Raw genomic sequence first — 21054 nt, 5'->3', positions numbered from 1 at the left:
TTATCCAGGCTCCTCTGCAGCTGGGCCCACTTGGCGGGGTCCAGGGACTGGTCCTTGGCCCACTGCCAGCGTACAGCACTTCCACCCAGCTGATTCTCTGCGGGGCGTGGGCGCGGGCCCTCTCCCCACAGCCATGGATCTTGGGCAGGCAGTGGCCGCAGTGTGGGCAGAGCAGTCCCAGATTACGAGAGGGATGTCCGACTACTGGTTTAGGCCCAATCCCTGTAAACTGGCAGGACATTTTTCGAGGGGTCCCAAATTGGAGAGGGTGCAGGCCAGGCTGAGGAACACACCCTCCCCCGTGCACGAATTTCGTGCACCGGGCCACTAGTTAAAGTATAATATGCTAATGATATGCTAAAGCCGCTCAACCGCTCACTATGTTGTGCACTGATCACTAGGGGGCAGACATTTGGCTGGTCTACCAGTTGCTATGAGGTGCACTGACCACCAGGGGGAAGACTCTCCGATGACTAGGTTAGCTTGCTGCTGGGGTCTGGTCAATCGGGACTGAGTGAGGTGGGCCAGACACATACCCTGGAGCCCTCCTGCAGTCCCTCCCTGGCTGGCCAACCACCCACGTACTTCCCCAGCCCCAATTGTGCACCAGTGGGGTCCCTCGGCCTGGCCTTCACCCTCTCACAATCTGGGGCCCCTCAGGGGATGTAGGAGAGCTGGTTTTGGCCCAATCCCCACAGGCCAGGCCAAGGGACCCCACTGGTGCACCAATTCATGCATTGGGCCCTCTAGTTTAATATCATTGTCAGTATCTATTTACCTCTGCTAAATGAACCTTAAAATTGAGAGAAAATTATGTAGCTGGGAAACATAATGTGAGAAAAGTCTTGGCACCTGGGGCCACAAATCTCCATGCACCTACTTTTATAAGGTAATTTGCACAGAGGGAAGGGTGCGCTGTAGGGAATAAGTCAGTGTCCTGACTCCTGAGGCAGAGAAGGTCCAGGCTATGATGGAGAAAGGACAGTTTTACCATATAGGGTTACAATTCCTTGTAGGAGAAAAAAAATCACAGTTATTATTATTTGAAAATTTTTGTAGGAATACAAATACAATTGATATTTCTAGTCCTGGTTTGAAAAATAACACACAGAATGGAATAGGTGAGCATTCTTCCCACTTTTTATTTTATTTTATTTTTATTCCTTCAGCCTCTTTAGGGGAACTAAAGAGAAAGAAACTGGGATATCTGGAGATAGGTGAAGTGAGCATTTCGCAGGAAAACATACTACCTTGGAAAAGGAACCATTGTTGGCCCTGAAGGCATGTGTGGTGAAGCAGGCTTCCATTTGGCTGTGTAATAGTAATTATTTTAAAAGGAGGCCAAAGTAGAGGATTATAAAAGGGCTATTCTAGAATATCTCCAGAGACTCAGAGAAGTAACTAAGAAATAAAAATCCTCGGGGTACTAGGATTTTATTTTTGCCACTGTGAGCAACACAATTCTTGCCTGTGAAATATGATTATCATTTTATAAAGTGATCTCATTTCTACCTTAGTTTGATGGGGTGTAGTGTAAACCCTGACATGGTTGGGTTGTTTTGGTTTTTATTTTTCCTTTTTGTAATGCAAGTGCCTGACTTAAGCTTTGATTTCTGAGGCATCCATTTCAAAGAAGCCACTTCAAACATTGCCTGGGATAAACACATTGCCAGCCACACAGCGAGAGAAGAGATTCCTTTGTTTTAAGGCCTTACTTGATCTCATAACTGACCATTTGGGCTACTTGTTTGTTTTCTCTTCCCCGCGCTTTAAAATCCTCCTCTTACATTTTAAATTCACCAAGAAATAGTGAACCCGCCAAACCCTAGGCCCTCATCCTCAACCTTGATAAAAGCAGAACCCCAGACACTCTCTCTCTCTTTATCTCCCTCTCTCTATCTGTGACCTCTATGTGATGCCAGATGTAATTTCCCCATCTTGTAAGTACTAAAACCATACTTTTTCAAAGTTTCCTGATGATTATTGTTGAAGGGCATCTTGCAATAACCATAAGAACCAAAAGTGTTGGTCCAGTTGTAACATTGTTTTCAGGAAGGGAAGCCTTCTGTGGGAAGCCCCCTGGGGCCTAGGTGAGTGCCCTCCAGGCATTTCTAGCTGAGAGCTTTACTATGAATAGACTGAGACCTGCACAAAACCTGATAACCAACAATAAAAATGAAAATTGCTTTTCAGGAACAGGATCTGTATACATGATATAATTTAATAGTCATAATAATCTTGCTAGTTAGATATAGTTACATATGCATTACAGATGAAGCTAAGGAATAGAGGGTTTTTTTGCCAGGCCATTCAGATACTAAATGTATAATAAACCTGTATTTTAAATGGAATTAAACTTTCCACTGAAAACAACTAGACAAGATTGGAAGAAAAAAATCTGTGCATCAGAGAGCTAAAAATAGTGAAAAATCACGTGGCTAAAAACCAAAGGGAAAAAAATCACAGAAGTAAGCCGAGTATTTAGATTTGCATTTTCCTTAGAGGTGATAATAAGCTTCATAATAGCTGAATGATTAACAATCTTTGCACAAATTTGAAAGCATTATGGATTTAAGGAGATAAAAATTGTAATCGAGAACTCACCAAAGAGTGGATACCTCTAAGTTGATTTGAGGTCACAAATAATTACAATTTCTGAGTAAGAATGAATCAGAAATGTAGAAGCATTAGGAGAAAGCTAAGCATAGCTTGGAATCATCTCAATTTTTGAAACTAGAATAAAATAATCACAGATTGCTAGCAACCCAGTGCTCCAATAAAAGCAAACATAAATCAAAGTCCTGCTATTACCACGCAAACCTATTCCTTCACCATTCTTTTCTAACTTGAATAATGGCAACTCAATCTTTCCATTTCTCAAGATTGCAATCTTTGATAACCTTGGACTCTTCCCTCCATTTCACATATATCCATCTGGTTGGCCCTACCTTCCAATTTCTATCCATAATCCAAACCACATCTTATCATGTCCTCTTCAGCTTCTCTGGTACAACCTACCACTAGCTGTGGCAGGATAGCAAGAAGCTAAGAAAATTCCTGGTGAAAATTCCTGGAATGAAGAAACTGAGACAAGAAAATTAAACAAGGCCAAACAGTTTGGGCAGCTTGCAGCCGGCCTGTGAATTCCAAAACCTTATTTCCCCCCACCAAGGATACTTGAAAACTAATGGTTTATGCCTCTCCTCCCTAACCAGAGAATTCACAGCTTAAATTCCCTGGCGTGAGAAAAATGAGAACAAAGGCCCAATGAATGCCATTTGTGCCAGCTAAACCCAAGGGCAAATATCACCTGAGGGATGTCAGGGCAGGAAAGGGGGAAGAGGGAAAGAGGGGTACTTTATCTCACCCACTAAACAAAGAAGCCAGCCACCTTAGGACTTGCCAAACAAGATGACCAAATGTATGTACAAACATTCTGAGATAAGCCACAACAATGTAGAAGGGGACTTTGAAACCTAGTCTGCTATCCAAGATATCTGGCAAGAAAGCTTTGAAACCTACAGGGAGAAGGGTATAAAACCCCTTGAACCCCCACTCGCTGGCATGCTAAAACTAGCTGAGTTGCCAGCTTCTGCTTTATGCCAAGTGTATTCCTTTTTATAAAATATACTTTTATTGATTTCAGAGAGGAAGGAAGAGGGAGAGAGAGAGATAAAATCATCAATGATGAGAGAGAATCATTGATCAGCTGCCTTCTGCACACACCCCACTGGAGATCAGGCCCACAACCCAGTCATGTGCCCTGACTGGGAATCAAACCATGACCTCCTGTTCATAGATTGTCGCTCAACCACTGAGACATACCAAGTGAATTCTTAATAAATTTGCTTGCTTTGCTTCAACACGGCTGTCTGTCACTCATCTGAAATCTTTCTTGTGAGATTAACAAGGGTCTAGGAGGGGACAGGCCTCCTCCGGCTTGGGGCTGTCCAGTAACATAGCCATTGCCTTTGCCTGGAATGCTCATTGGTCCTCTATTCATCTAATTAACTTCTACTTACCTTTGTGATCTAGGTTTGAGCATAATTTCTTCAGGAAGCCATAGCTATTCTCTCTGAGTTTATAAAATATTTCTCAAGTTTGTGTATCTCATTTGTAGTACTTGTTACAATGCAACTGTCATTTTCAATAGAATTAATCAATGTCTATCTATATCCTTCTTTGTAGGAACTACTACTATTTAGGCAAAAAACCATAACTGTTTTAATGGCCCCAGAAGTAATCTAGAGCATCCAGAGTAACTATTGAATAAGTATTTTTGAAATGAATTAACTAAATGTAATGATGAAGAGGTCAAACATCAGAATATGACCCTCTAAGTATATCAATAATCATGCTTAGAGTGTATGTTTAACACTAGAGAGAATCCTGTCTTTCTCTCCTTCTTTCCGTCTATCTAAGATGGAAGGATGCTAATAACTTATCAGGACAGATCATAGAACAAGTATTTAGAAATAGAAAAAAAGCCAAGATATAAAAATCTGAGAGTGTGACTTAAATCATCAAAGTCATAGACATCAGAAAATACCATTTAATGGTGGAACTGGAGACTTGTAAAATGGACTGTCGTAGGTGTCTTTTTAACTGATACTGCAGTGATGTTTACATTCAGTGCTTACATAAATTAGTGCTTCTAAGAGGTGTCTACGTTCAGTGCTTGCTAGGTGTCAGCGATAAATTACATATTGTTTGTGTGTTTGTAAATGAAGGGTTAATATAAGGTTATAGACGGGGGATGGGTGGGAAAAGGAGGTCTCCATCCTATATAATAAAAGGCTAATATGCAAATTGTCCCCTTGAGAGTTAGACCGGGAGTTCACTATGAGTGTGCTGACCACAAGGGGGTGGCGTGGGACATGGCAGGAGACCAGCAGCAGCGGCAGGGCACTGAGGGAACGAGGGAAGAAGAAGGCGGGGAACCTGATCAGCCCTGATTGCCAGCCAGGCCTAGGGACCCTACCCGTACACAAGTTTTGTGCACCGGGCCTCTAGTTCAATAATAAAAATAGATAACAAAGGATTATCTAGTGTACCCCTGAGGTTTCTTAACCTTAATTTTTATACAATACTTTTTTTATCTACAAAATATTTTTTAACATAAAATCACTAATTTTTACTAAATACTTTCAAAATGCTATGCTCAAAATTCATGGTAATTGTTATAACTTCTATAAAAACTTTTATTAACTTCTGCAGGGAGTGGCTCTAGGGTCATGCCTCAGATTGATCTGTGGCAGGGCCACAAACAAGTCCCAGCTTGGAGGGCAGAGCTCTCCTAGCATAATTAAGCTTAACTTATAGCCCTCCCTAGTTCCTTCCTAGGTAGCTAATGGGCTGTGGGAGGTGCAGCAAGTGCTGCCAAAATAAGGTGAAACTCACAAGAACATTGTAAACATGTTGACCACTATCCTTGTTTTGTTTTGTGTGCTCTGACTGTAAAATAAAGACTCGGCTTGCAGGCCAGGGCACTGTCTCTCCATCAGAGAAGCAGCGTTCCACCAAGCCCCAGCTGTATTCTCTGGTCTGTCTTCGTTAATCCTTCACCGCCCCTCCTCAGGCTCACTGAACTCGCCCGTGCTGGATGCAGCACAAACTTCTATGCAGACTGCCTATTCTCATGGGTAATAGTTCATAGTTTTGGCAATAACTTATTTCAACTAAAAGAACTAAAGGGCTATAACAGAGCTAATTAACTCACTGATTTGTAGCTTCTTAATGACATTTCTTTTAAAGAAAACTAATGAAGTATTTCAGATACATTGAAAATTGCTTACAATAGACTTAATGGTTCCAATTGTGTGTTGAGTGCACAAGATAATTAAGTGGAAGTGATCATGGTACAGTGGTTGAGGCTTCAGATGGACAGCCAGGAGGCTTACATTTTGTCACGAACTAGTTGTTTCACCTTGGGAAAGTCATAAATCATTTTGCCAATATAAAAATTGAGATTTAAAGTGGCACCCATTTGTCACAGGTAGATTTAGTAAACCAAATGACAATCTATACATATGTTTTGAAACATGCCAAGCTCTAAAGCCAGTGCTGGGATTTTGCTTTTGATACCATCACTCTTGATCAGGTGTATCTTTAAGTGAAAAAAAGAGAAATTCACTCAAGCTAATTTATGTAGACGGGCCCAGGGGAGTTATAGTAGTATCTCATAAAACCCAAGTGTAGAAAAAATAGACAAGAATCAAGAAAGACTAAGCATCAGAGAAGAAAAAAAAAATCTGATTGACCTGTGCCAGGTTATGGATTCAACTAGTGGTTGAAACCACTTTAGCAAGAGAGGTTGAAAGTCACATTTCAAATGTGTGATTTTAGGGGCCAGACTTGCTCACTGCTTATTCTTCCCTTAAATAACTTCTATTCAGGACATTCAGTCTCTCAGAGCTCAACTCCTGCATCATATTTAAAGCAAAATCACCTCATATATCCTTAAAGTATGCACAAAGCTTGTTTTAAAAACACTTCTTTTAATCCAATATATGTACATTGTACAAAAGAAATAATAAAAATACAGTAAAATTAAGGGGGAAAGCACCTTAATCCACCACTCAAAGATACAGAAATCATCCTTTCACTTGTGGTTTTAACTGTTATAGGTATTTACAAACAAACAAACAAACAAACAAAAAACACTACAGCAGAAGTGGTACTACTTTATTCTGAACTCTCTACTTCCTATTTTCACTGAATTGTGCTGGCATCAATGCCTGCTAATGAAATGCATCTGTATAAATCTCCAGATCAATAAGACTCAGGATATAAAAGCATGATATTTTAAAGCACCAATCTCTGGAGTCTCAACCTGAAAAGAGATGGACACAGAATATTAAAATGGAGACCTGGTAAGCTTTTTTTCCCTAAATAATATTAAACCTGCAGAGCACTGACTCATTCAGATTATGGTAGATATTCCCATTGGTGTGACTACAAGTGTTTATGTAAATATTTATGTTTCTGGTTTACATTTATTCAAGACAGTTTAAACCTTTTTCTTCCGTGGCACAGGAAGCTCCACATTTGACTCATCATTACATTCCTTAAAGGAGGGAGAAATGGAGCAGAACAAAGGCAGGAATCAAACAATAAAGAAAAAAAAGAGTTTATAATTGGAAGTGGTAAGAAAATATAGCAATGAGTATGGTGTTACTCAGTTTCCCCCTAGTGATAATTAGACTCTACATCAAGGTTTTTATTGGACTACATATTTTTTTAAAAAAATTAAGAGACAGAAGAGGTCAGCAAAATGTATTCCCTGTTATTAACATTATGCTTAAAGCTACTTTTCAACTGAGGTTACTCACTCTGACTCTTCTCCCCTCTTCTCCCTCTGCCCCACCTCCGATTCCTTCTCCCCTCAGTCCTCTTCCACCTCCCTTTTTTGTATATGCCTAAACTACTTGGGGGAAAATGTTTACAGTTTCCCAGTAAACAAAAGGATTCTAAAATCCCTGGATTATAGAAGTTATTTCCTATGGCAGTAAGAGGATATGTTTTCCTTTAATTGTGCATAACAAAATCCCTAGAAACAATGCTTTGTAGGAAAAGCCATTTTCAAGATGTAAAGAAAAGGGTTCAAGGCCAGAGTACAAGATGTGTGCCAACGCTGCCAATTGGTCTCGTAGTTGAGAACAAAGAGTAACGTTTTGAAAGTGGGTCCTATTTTTATACTCTTTGGTAAAAGTATTAATAAAACATTCTTACTGTGATTCTAAGAGAATAGATCACATTTCAGCTTTTATGATCATTTTATTTTCTCCTTTACAATAGCCTAATTGCAGTGTTTGGAAAAAGAAGCAGTTGGTCCAAATTAGGTGATGTGGGTTCTACCTCTGGCTTTGCTACCTAAATTAGTGCAGTCTGAATAAAGATCAAGTCTCTAGCCCTATCAGTGATCGGCAAACTCATTAGTCAACAGAGCCAAATATCAACAGTACTTCTTCAAAATAGACTCGCCCAGGCCGAAAACCGACTTCTGTGCATGGGCCACGAAGTTTCGATCGCACTGTACGTGCGCACCTGCACGTGGTATTTTGTGGAAGAGCCACACTCAAGGGGTCAAAGAGCCACATGTGGCTCTCGAGCCACAGTTTGCTGACCAGGGCCCTAACTGGTTTGGCTCAGTGGATAGAGCATCGGCCTGAGGACTGTAGGGTCTCGAGTTCAATTCCATTCAAGGGCACATGCCCAGGTTTCAGGCTCAATCCCCAGTAGGGGGCATGCAGGAGGCAGCCAATCAATGATTCTCTTTCATCATTGATGTTTCTATCTCTCTCTCTCTCCTTTCCTCTCTGAAATCAATAAAAATATGTATTTTTTTTTTTTAAAAAAATCAGATCTTTAGGCTTCATTCTCCTCCCAGGCAGAGTGATGGGGGCATCTGCTGCAGTGGGGCCTGGACTGAATTACCTAAGGGACTAGAAGCACAGCCCCTCCAAAGGCTGTTCTGTGCTTGGTAACTGTTGAATCAGACTAAACCTGTCTGCTTCATTGTTATCTTTATCCCAAATGATGACCTTGCTTTCTTCTTCAAAGAGAAAATTGAGCTTTCAATTGCAATTCTGAAATCACTGCTCCCATGTCTAGAGCTTGCTATATACTGCATCTACTCTAACCTCCTTCCCGGAGAAACACTGAGCACACTCTTCTTGTTCAAAAAGCTACTGTTCAACTACTGCTCTTTAAATCTTATCAGTAATTTTGCCCTTTCTCTTCTGTACCTCTCTGGTCTCTTCCTAAGCATTTCCTAATTCACTGACTTCTTCCCTCCAGGCTGTAAACAAGCTTAAACCCTCTCCCCTTTTAAAAACAAAACTCAACAAACAAGAACTGCCTATTTCAACTCTGTCCATCATTACTCCCCCTTCTAGTACTAGTAGCCTCTTGTAAAAAAGGAACCTATATTTTCTCTTTTATTTTACCTCACCATTCAATGTTATGCTAACATATTTGAACATGTATCTCTATAGCAAAAATGCACTGGAGAAGACTTCTGATAATCTTCCATAATTCTTTTTGTTTTTATGGCATTTGACATTACCGATCATACTTTCATTTCTAAACTTTACTTTTAGGTTCTGTGACATACTCTGTGTTCCCCTTTTTCTCTTACCATACCTCCTCTCTATTTTTTTCCAGTACCTCTTATTCTTCCCATCCCTTAGCGGTTGATGTTCTTAAAACAGTGCTTTTTCAAACCTGAATATGTTTAGAGTTTGATAAAATGAAGATTCGGGTTCAGGAAGTCTGTGGTGGAATTTGGAGTCTATTTTTCTTTTTTTAAAATTTTTATTGAATTTATTGAACATTTATCATAACCTCCCAGGTGATGGTTATTTCCTGGTTCAGGGGCCACATTTTTAGTAGCAATACCCTCGAAGTAGGGGAAGGACTTTTGTCATCTGCGGACCACAGTGATTATAGGTGTGCTGTGTTATTCTTAGCTCAGCCAGCAGTGAGATGGGGCCTGGGACAGCTAGAGCAGACTTGGTGGCTCTTTGACCCACCAGGCAAATTGGTGCCAGTTTAAATTTCCATTTTTATATTGGCAAAATGATTTATGACTTTCCCCTCCAGCCCCTCCTTGAGTGGAGTCCAGAGTGGGCTGGAAGCCTGAGTTGCCCCCAGTGACCCAGGCCCCCAGCCACTCTTTGAGCGGAATCTAGGGCCGGTGGAAAGCTTGGCTTCCTCTGTCACCGGGAACAATCCAAGCCTCCTGCTCGCTCCAGCTCTGGGGCCTCTGCCATCTTAAGTCGTCTTCAGTATTTGCTCAGCCCCTGTGTATGCAAATTAACCACCATCTTTGCTGAGTTAATTTGCATAGTCACTCTGATTGGCTGGTGGGTGTAGTGGAGTGGTGGAGTGATAGTTAATTTGCATGTTTCTCCTTTACTAGTGTAGATTTGTAGGAAGGGGAGGGGGAGGAGAACTTCATAATCTTTTTTAAGATCATTACAAAGAAACAACCTAAAGTAGAAAGATTTCTCATAGTTTTACCCTCTGTTAACTCTATTCTTTCCAATAAATAAGACAAGAGGAAAGTTAAAGATATAGGCAGTTCATTCATTCTTGATAGGCAGTGGGATAGGCTATACAAAGTTGAGTTCCTTCATGTTTTAATAGACTAGAGGTAAATCTGTTCTTAAAAAGGGAAGATTTAAGAACTGGTGAAAAATGTCATCAATGCATTTTAGGGTGTTTTATTATTTAATAAAAAAATAATTTATAGAAATATATTGTTCATAAGTTTGGGAAAGTCAACAGTTGATTACAGTAGGTCCTCAGGTTACATCGGAGATCCATTCCTACTGCACAATGTAACGTGATTTTCGCCACAAGTCAGAACCCACCTACATAAGCACCTACGTCACTCACATGGAGCACATACACAGCAGTAATGAAACGAAATGGTAAAAATAATTTTAAAAAAAGAGATAACAATTCCTGACCTTTACTTGTGGTAAATAAATAATAAAAAGCATAAAGCACATATGTACATATGTTGAAATGATGGAACTTTTGTTTTATAAATAAATTAGAGATGGCGATGCAACCACGAAACGATGTATGTCGAGTCCCATGTAACCTGTGGATTGCCTGTACATATGCCATTCTTCTTTCCCTTGTCAGAAATGTAATAGTTTCTTTATAAAACTATGAAAAGTCATGTCTTCTTTTCTTGGGTTTTTGTTTTATTTAATACATCAATACTTAAGTTCCAGTCCTCAAATTTTCAATACACAGAAAAAGACATATTTAAATTATAGAAATGAACAAAAATATGTATATTGACATTAGCAGAACAAGTGAATATAAAGGAGCTCATTTGAATATTTTCTTCCCTTCATATCAACTAACGACAATGAATCATTTTGTTTCTAAATAGAGGAACCTATTATTTTCATAAACATTGGCTGATTTTTTTTCTAACACCCTACAATAGTCATATACATATTTCCTAGGAAGTTAGACCCAAAACAACATAAATCATGATTTATTAGAAAAAAAGACAAAAACGTGAGGTCCCATGGTAGAAATGTCGCTGTGAAATCTTCTGTAGCCCCCATTTCACATGGAAACTGGCCTGTTCCTCTACTAACAATGTTTTTCCTGCCTGAAATGCTCTTCCCTCTCTTCTGCCCACTCCAATACCCTCAACTAATTAAGGTCTGTTTAAATTCCCTTCTTCATTACAAAGAATATATACTTCTTTCCATTACTAAAAATGTTTCTTTTCTCAATATTTATAATTGTTATTATTGTGGGTAGTTATTCATGACTACATTTTTAAAAATTGCCAGCAAAAAAGGAAAATTATTCAGCCACCCTTCATTGAGTCTCTTTTGCCTAAAACATAAATATATGAAAATAAAGAAAATAAAAGAAAAAAATAAATATTCAGTGATATTCAGTAGTTCTCAGTTTAGCTAGAGAATTGAACATGTGTCAGTCATTATGATCCCAGAACTGTGATAGGTGCAATAATAGAAATTCATATACTGTATTATGCTTTAAGAATGTGCATTATTTATTTAATTATTATTAGGATGGTCATTTGATTATGCCTTCTTTCCAGTGAAGTGATCTTATAAAAAGTAGGTAATTAAAATTATGTGTTGATTTAAAGATATAGTTTTATATGTGTATATAAATATTTGATATATACATTTAATAGTTATTTACACACTGCCTGGAATGTAGTCATTTTTATAGAGAAATTCAGGTAGAATGCTACAGGCATTCTGAAACTGGACCATTCAAGCTTCATACAGGGAGCAACTACATGGAAAAGGTTATCAGCTCAAATCATGCTCAAATAAACCCACTTTCCACAAGCAGAATGATAATTTTAAGTGGAGATTAAAACATTAAAAAATAATAATAATAAAATATACAAATACAAATATTTGGGGATATATATATGAATTTCACTTTGGACAGGAGAAAATAGAATAATGTTTTAGTTTTGATTTCATGAAAATTGTTTGCTAAATATTTTCTACTTGAGGTAAAGAAGTCCTTATTGTTGGAACATTTTTTTCTTCTTTTAGAGAGAGTAGAAGAGAGGAGAGAGAGAGAGAGAAACATTGATGTGACATCTATTGGTTGCCTCCTGCACGTGCTTGATCAGGGTCAGGGATGGAGCCTACAACCTAGGTGTGTGCCTTTGACCAGAGTCGAGCCCCTGGCCCTTCAGTCTGTAGGCTGATGCTCTATCCACTGAGCCAAACAGGCAAGTGTTGTTGGAACATTTTTAAAGTTTATAGGATGACTGCATGTTAGAGTTATTTTTGAGAGATTTTCATATATAGGTAGGATGTTGGAAGGACCAGTTACTTCTAATGCCATCCCAATCATCCTATGTTGGTAATGGTTGTATAATGGTATCAGAAATATCCCAGGGCTAGCAAAAATTCCCAATTGTTTACGGCAAATGTTTGTATGCACTCATAGAAAATTCTTCATCATTTGCACTGAAAGTTTTTCCATTCAATAAATTATTTCCAGAGAGTGTTAAAAATGTTTAGATTTTATGCTATTTCTATTTGTACCACTGATTTTACTACTGTGCATTAAGTTGTCTGAGAGGTACTACTAATACCTCCTCTTAAAAGTACTTCAAGTATGGAAATTCTAAAAGCAATTCAGGAATTCACCATGACTGAGCTTCCCCTCCTCCTCCTTCTTCTTCTTCTTCTCCTTCTTCTTCTTCTTCTTCTTCTTCTTCTTCTTCTTCTTCTTCTTCTTCTTCTTCTTCTTCTTCTTCTTTTACCACTGTTTTCTCTTCTGACATATAAGGATTTCAAACTCTGTTTTCTTTAAATATGTGTGGTTGTCATGCAATTGGTAGAATGGCTTCATTTTGTGTAGCTGAACAACTATTCACACACTCTGTCTGTGGCTAAGCAGTGCCTTTGCTCTAGAACCAGTTCTCTGAAGATCACTCACTTGTCTCTCCTCTTAATCCATTCTCCCAAGCAAAGCAAAGCTACAACTATACCATTTTCCTATAGAGAAAGACAAACAACCTACATTTCCACATAGACATTTACTTACATATGAATTTATTTTCAATAAGTATGGTTAATCTAAGTAAAAAGATCATCACATGGACAAAGATAAGAGATAGTTTTGGTGGGAAAATCAAGGGGGAACCACTATATATGCTTCATGAAGTAAGGAAAAGGAAAAGATGTATGTCCTCCAAAATAATTCCCTAGAAATCTCCTAGGAACATGAAAGTGAATAAAATATATTATTTATGATTGTGGACTAATTTATGAGATTCATTGAAATCAGAGCATTGGAGGGGTTTATAGAAAAGTGTTAGAAAGATATATGATATTGGAAAAGAGTGGGTCCTTGAGATTAAAAGGATGAAACTGATAAATCTGTGACTTTTTTTTTTTATCAATCCCAACTCCACAGCTCAGCTCAGGGCTCTCAGTACTTCTTCTCTGTGCCCTGCTCTAAATGTTCTACTTCCATTACATATAAACATTTCCTCTGTTCTTCTTTCTTTGCACAAACATGATCACCTTCATAACACTGTGACTGTTAAATCTACAGATCGAACATTATTTCTGCATTCCTAGCCGATAGCAAGATGTCAAGATCTGCTGCTAGCTTCTCAAACTCAAATCACTCCAGACTAAGTTCAGCATCCTTTTTACTTCAAAACAACCCAAATTCTCTGATGGTGTTGAAAAAGATCATATTTTATACATGAAACTAAAAAATTTTTGTATAGCAAAAATACATCAACAAAACAATAAGACAACCTACTGAATGGAAGAAGACATGCACCAATCATGTATCTGATAAGGGGATGATCTCCAAAATATGTAAATTCATACAACTCAACATCAACAATTTAACAATCCAATTAAAAATTGGACAATGGACCTGAATAAACACTTCTCCAAAGAGGATATACAGATGGCCAAAAGACATATTAAAAGATGCTCAATGTTACTAATCACCAGAGAAAAACAAATTAAAACCACAATGAGATATCACATCAAACTGTCAGAATGGCTATCATCAATAAATCAAACTGCAAGTGTCAGCGAGGATGTGGAAAAAGGGAACCCTGTGCACTGCTGGCGGGAAAGAAGATTGGTACAGCCACTATGGAAAAGAGTATGGAGTTTCCTAAAAAAATTAAAAATGGAACTGCCTTATGACCCAGCGAGTCCACTTCTGGGTATATATCTGAAGAAACTCAAAACACTAATTTGAAAGAATATTTGCACCTCCATGTTCATTGCAGCATTATATACAACTAGAGGCACAGTGCATGAATTCGTGCATGTGTGGGGTCTAGCTGGCCCGTCCTGGGCTGGTGGGGCAGAGTGGACATGGGAGGTTGGCTGGCAGGCCACACCCTCGATTGGAGTGAGAGGGGGGTGATTTGGGGTGGGGCCAGCCGGGGGGAGGAGCCGCAGGCGGTTGGCCAGCTGGCCCCACCCCTGATGGAGCTCATTGGCCACAGTGAGCATCATAGCCACCAGTCATTTCAGTCGTTCCGGTGTTCTGGTCACTGGCTTTTTATATATATAGATGGCTGCATATAATCAACTAATCAACTTAAGTGATCATCAATAGATGAGTAGATAAATACATATACAGTACACAATGGAATACTACTTGGCCACAAAAGACCTAGAAGCTTTTATGCCAAGTGAAATAAGTCAAACAGAGAAAGACAAATACCATATGATTTCACTTATATGTGGAATCTAAAGACCAAAACAAACAAACGAAATAAAAACAGACTCATAGGTACAGAGAACAAGCTAACAGTTGCCATGGGGAGATGATTGGGAGGCTGGATGAAAAAGGTGAAAGGATTAAGAAGTACAAATTGGTAGTTCCAGAATTGTCACTGAGGTATAGATTATAGCATAAGGAATATAGTCAACAATATAATACTATGTATGGGCACTGGAAATATGGTGAAGAGCACTTTGTGAAGTATATGTTTCCTGACCACTGTGCTGTACACCTGAAACTAATACAAAATAATATTGACTATAAACTATGATAAAAAGTTAAGAAAAAAACATAAAAATTAGTTGATCCAATAATTCTTCTAAAAGGTCATGAAGGCCATCTTTGGGTAGTCCACAACTATTTTGTTTTAATTGTTTTTTCAAAATTGTTATAAAATAAGATCTATGTAATAGAGTTAAAGGAAAGGGGGAAAATAGATATGATAAAAGATCATATTGTGACAAAAGCTTCAAACATGGTCCCCAAATTATAAAACAAGAAGGTTATTCTTTCTTCTTAAAGTTTTGTCATTATTGTTTGTTTAAATAGTTCTTACTATTACTAATTATTATTAGCTAGCTTATGGTTAATTGCAATTTTGAGGTAAATTGTACCTCTGAAAGATTTTATAGAAATATTTTGAGCTAATATACAAGATCTTTCCCATAATAATAAATATCCTGTTAAATTATATGCTTCTAAGTTTTACACATATTACATTGTGAAAGCAAGTGGTAACTTTTCCATATTTCTGCAGGTTTATTATTGTATCCAGCTCAACAGTTGTTGCCATTAAAATATGATTTTAAACTATAAATTGGAATTCCCTCAATTGAATTTGACCATCACCATTCCCTAAGCATACTATAAGCCTATATCATTCCTTTGCATATAATATTTTCTTTATATCTTATTTCTGCTTGTGGAGCAAGCATCGTAGAAGATCCAGCACAAGTACCAAGCCTTCTGGGTAGCTTCCCAATCTATACTCCCTAAACATTACTGTGTTTTTCTTTTGTTACTTGGCCCTTTGTATTTTCTTCCCTACTAGTTTCATGTCAGGAAAGATAGTTTCTCAATCATTCCTAGGCAAATTGTACCCATTGCTTAATATTACCTATGATGCACATATTTGTTCATTGAGTTGCCTCAGTATATAGTTGTGTGTTCAAGGGAAAGAAAAAGTATATACAAGAGGAAATATTTTATAAGCTGTTTTCTGAATCTGCAGGGCAAACTGCTTGAGGCATTGACTAGAAAACTGGGCCACCATCCTTCTATATTTGGGAAAATGTCTCACCAGAGACACAAAGAGAAAAAGTATATATTATGTATAGCATAATATTAAAAACCTATATAGAATCCTGATACTGTAATGTTTATTCCTTGAAGTATATTTTTATTTAATATCTTACATAAGAAAATAGAGCCAGCACTAAAAGGGGTTTCTTCATCCTCTAAAACATACCACATGCAAAAACAAGAAATTCTGTGCCAAAAATGTTTTTCTTAAATTTTGAAGTAAACCAAGAAAACATCTTATTTGTGATTATCATAAAATTTGACATTCACACATTCAGCTTTTGATACAATGTACCATAATTTATTTATCTGGCAGGTCTATGTTGGTATCAGATAGTAAAAATGAAAAACAAAATTGTATGTGGTGAAAATAGTTAATTTAAATAAAAATTTTTGGCAGTTCCCTATTTTTGAAATTTGTTCCTCAAGCTCTTCATAATCTCACTTATCTACATTTAAAAGAAAGCTGAACACTGGTGTCTTGTTCTTTATTTTATTAATATGGAAACTAGAACCCAAAAGCCAAAGAATTGTGCCAAAATTAAGCAATACCTGAGCAAAGTGTGAAACTTTTAAAAATTTCACTAATAAGGCATTCAAATTTCTTATGTCTGTTTACATAATTTTCTCACTTATTTTTAAAAATATGTTTCAATTCATTTCAGAGAGAGGAAGGGAGAGGGAGAGAGAGATAGAAACATTAATGATGAGAGAGAATCATCAATTGGCTGTCTCCTGCATACCCCTACTGGGGATCGAGTCCGAAACTTGGGCATGTGCCCTGACTGGAAATTGAACCATGACCTCCTGATTCATTGGTCAACACTCAACTACTGAGCCACACCAACCAGGCTTCTCACTTATTTTTATTACAAGAACTATCCTTTTTAATAATTCCCCTTTAAAATTATATTTCTAATACCAGACTTGTTCTGGTAATAAATACTTCTAGTTGTATTATAGTAGAAAATATTTTTGTTCTGATGCTTTTGCCTTAATAAAACTTATTTACTAAAAAGTAGAAATTATGCCAAGATAAAAATAACTAAAATATCATTTATGGGCTCACAATAATAATCTAAGAAAATGCTAAAATTTTTAAAATAATATTGCACTGATCACATTTTGTAGTAGTAATGGCAACAAAAACTCTCAAACATTGCTGGCAGGGTATAAAGAGGTGCAACTACTTTGGAAAACTTGCAGTATCAACTCAAGCTAAAACCAAGCAGTATATATACTAAGCTACCCCTGATCCAACAATTTCTGCTCTAGAGAAAGACTTAGGCCCAACCCATACAGTCCCCAAAATGAATGTATTCACAAAAAGATATCTTCAAGGATGTTCATTGCAGCATTAGCCAAAACCTAAAAAATACTTAAGTATTCCATAATAAAACAACAAGTAAATTGTGATGTCTTCATATAGTGGAATACCATATAGAAATGAGAATAAACAAGCTATTGCTATATGGAAAATCACATAAACACAATGCTCATAAAAATAAAGCAGACACAAATAAGTATTTATATAAAGTTCCAAAGGAGGGAAAACATATTCATTGTTGAAAAAGTCAAGGTAGTGATTATCTTTTGGCAAAACAGTTCCTGGGAAAGAATACTGTGGTGGCAGAGAGCAGGGTGGGGACTTTTGTTACACTGGCAATGCTACATCTTGATCATAGTCTCTTTACATGAGTGTGTTACTTTTGTGACCCTTCATACAGAACTTGTCATTTGTATACTTTTCTGCATGTATGTTGTATCTCAATTAAAAAATTAAAAATCTTTTACAACCTATGAAAAAAGGTTTGTAATCATAAATTATCCTATATAATAAAAGGCTAATATGCCAATACACCAAATGTTAGAACAACTGAACAACCGGTCACTATGATGTGTGCTGACCACCAGGCAGTGTGTATGGAACATGGTGGGCATTAGCTGAAGTGGGATGGTGGAGCAGGTTAGTGGGGGCACCAGACCAAGGTGGGCACTGGTTGCTTTCATGGGGGCGAGCCTCTGATAGTTACTGAAAATTCTTTGCTCCCGCACGCCGCAATCCCATCTGCCTCTCACACCCACTGGCAGCGCCTGCCCTGCTCGTACCCTCAGCCAACACCAGAGCCGAAGCTTGCACCCACTGCCCATGCCCGGCACCAGTCCCGATCAATCAGTGCCATCAGTGGGTGTGAATGGTGGCTATAGGCCCTGTTCACCCCTGAGGGCTTCTCCACCTCCTCCTGCTCCTGAGGGGCGATTGGGGTAGCAGCCTCTGCTCACACTTGCTGCTGGTGCCAACCCGAATCGCTCTGTGCTGTCAGCGGGTTTGAGCGGGGCCAGTGCCATCAGTGCATGGGAGCGGTGACACTGGGAGCAGGGCTGCCTGCAGACAGCGAGGGGGAGGGGCGGGCGAGGACGGTGGGAGGGGCCAGGTAGGGGCATGGCCCATAGTTCCTTTCAATGTGCAAGAATTCATGCACTGGGCCCCTAGTATAATTATAAATATTGATGGTTTCTAGATATTTTTGCCTCCAAATCACCTTGGAAAGAATATTTTTAAATTTAAAAGATATCTTTGTGAATTAATACTAAATACTTTTGTTACTTTTTTAAGTTTACATGTTGTTTTTTTTGCTCAGTATATCACAAATAGACTTAGTAAACAAAGAATAGTTTCCATAAACACATTTATTTTATAAAATATTTTCAGTAGAGGGAGCTTCACTTTCTTTATTTTAGAAAATGTTCATTCAAGGGCCATCACTGAAAATAAAAAATACTTAACATTTTGTATTATTAAAGTTCTTCATAGAATGATGAAGGTAAATGAATAAAAAAGTGCTACTCTCATTCAAGACTAGTCTAATATAGAGGGGAAACTTATTCAATTTATAAAAGGAGGAAAAAAACTTGATGAAGAATACACATATCAATTAAACTTCTATATTGGTTATGTCTTTTTCAAGAAATTACATTTTTGGAGTATTCATAAAAACATTTTTAACTAAAAGTATTTAATATTAATGAAGATAAGTTCTTATAGTCATGATTATGAGTTTGAAATACAATTTTTGAATATTTCAATAAAATGACAAAAATCAGAGATTCTAGTGATGAAGACTACATAACTAAGAATGTATTATAACAAATATGGTGAATTGCCATTATACAAATCTGACCACACTGACCAAAATATTTTAGTTACTGCATTAAGCTTCCTAAATCTGAATATCTATTAACTAAGCTATTATGATTTCTCTTATAACATTAATTCCTTTCCATGAAATGTCCATAAATGTAAAAAAGCTCTATACTCTTTGCTTTGATCACTACATACAAAATTTGTGACAATTAGAAAGTTTAAAATTTACTAAGTCTTATTAAAATATTTTCACTGAAAATATTCTGGTTTGCAGTGGTTCAACCCCTTAAGAAAAAGTCAATAATTTCATAATATAATAACCTCCACAACTGGCCCCTATTATTATAGGCTTACAAAATAATATAACTTTCTGTAAGGTAGCTTTTATGAAATACATTATGTTTTTCTAAGGTGTCCAAAGGTGAAATTTTGATGTGGAAACTCAGAAAAGGATATTTACTACTGCAATAGAAATCAGCATACACAAAACTTATTCTAATTATTTTATTTCAATCTCTTATAAAGCTTGTGAGCCATAAGATGGAAGTTATAATAAAATGAAATTTATATTGATGGTTCAAAAATCTATATGAGCAATACATTGCTTATACATTTTTCATTTAAGAATAGTGGTTAAATTATCTGATCTTTTGCCTAGTCTCATTTCCTCTTTAAATTAATTAAAAAGAAAAAATGAAGCCTACAAATAGACTGGACATAAGAAAATGATATGTCATAGAGCAATATTATTGTTCTATGGTTTTTTTTTTTATTATAGTACTTTCTCCAAAAAGATTACTCTTGACATGTAACATATCTAATGATTTATTTATATATTACCTGAACTAAGCTCATTAGAAATAGCACTTCTTCATTTATTTTTTATTCATTTACCTTAATCTCTGGATATATCAACAATGTTCAGATTTTTTTCTGATTAATAAACGTTTATGTTCTAATTGTTTTCCTTTTAAAAAGTTAGTCATGTTCCATTTCTAACTAGTAAATGTTTTTAACTCCCCAAAAGAGAGTAACCCACAACTTATAATTTACTTAGAAAAAGACTCTCTAATAGCAATTTGAGAAGGAAAAGCTTGGCTTTGGAAATAACTTTTCCAGGGTAATCTCAGTTGCCTCTAATATAAGACGACAGTTACTGAAATGCATTATTTTCATAAAATAGAGCAAAGTTACATGTTTTCAGAGGTCTCAGTAGATAGAATGCTAGGCACTTTAGACATAAAATAATACGATTTAAGGGGTGCTCTCAACAAGTCAATTTCTAATTGCATTCTTGGTCTCATCAATAACAGGTGGTTGCATTCTAGTACACAGGCTTTTTAAATAAGTTCTCCAACCGTTAAATACAAATAGACTCACCTGAGTAACAGTGCTGCTTCCCAGAAATAAAATCCCGAAACTAATGTCCGAAAGTGTCTCACGTGGGCCATGATACGGAGAGATATTCACGATCCTGAAATTAGTCTTATCCAAGGCATGGGGGAACGAGAAAGCCTGGAATGAAAATAAGCAATCTAACTCCGTGTAGTGGCGGAGACAAACGCTTGGAAAGCTTCAGCACCATAGACAGCTCCCCGCGGTCGGCGGAGGCCCTGTCTGCCTTTCAAACCTTTGAAATTCGCTTTCTACCCTTCTCTGAGCACTGAGCAGCGGGGCATTCAGGGGGTTACAAATGTGCAGGTGATTTACACAGTGAACGCGGAATAATGGGTGAGATGAAATGTATGAAGTGCCTAGGTTCTGGGCAACAGTTCACTGGAGCTCTAGCGGCAAAAGAAAGAACG

General features: G+C 37.4%; 1 protein-coding gene across 2 annotated transcripts in view; it reads right to left on the bottom strand.

Moving 5' to 3' along the window:
• GLRA3 (glycine receptor alpha 3) overlaps window positions 1-20706 on the bottom strand; it is a gene marked incomplete at both ends in the record, with an annotated part of 132614 nt that extends 111908 nt beyond the window's left edge. Inside the window, one exon of one of the 2 annotated variants that reach the window (XM_081093221.1) lies at window positions 20630-20706. In XM_081093221.1, the coding sequence (XP_080949347.1) occupies window positions 20630-20700 (71 nt within the window). The remainder of the gene's footprint in view (window positions 1-20629) is intronic. The other variant, XM_081093220.1, reaches the window with a different exon arrangement.
• Window positions 20707-21054: the final 348 nt, after the last annotated feature.

The sequence above is a fragment of the Myotis nattereri genome, assembly GCF_964212035.1.
Source record: "Myotis nattereri genome assembly, chromosome: 5".
NCBI lineage: Eukaryota > Metazoa > Chordata > Mammalia > Chiroptera > Vespertilionidae > Myotis > Myotis nattereri.
Note: the sequence above shows the minus strand (reverse complement) of the source record. Positions and strands in the feature narration are given on the sequence as shown.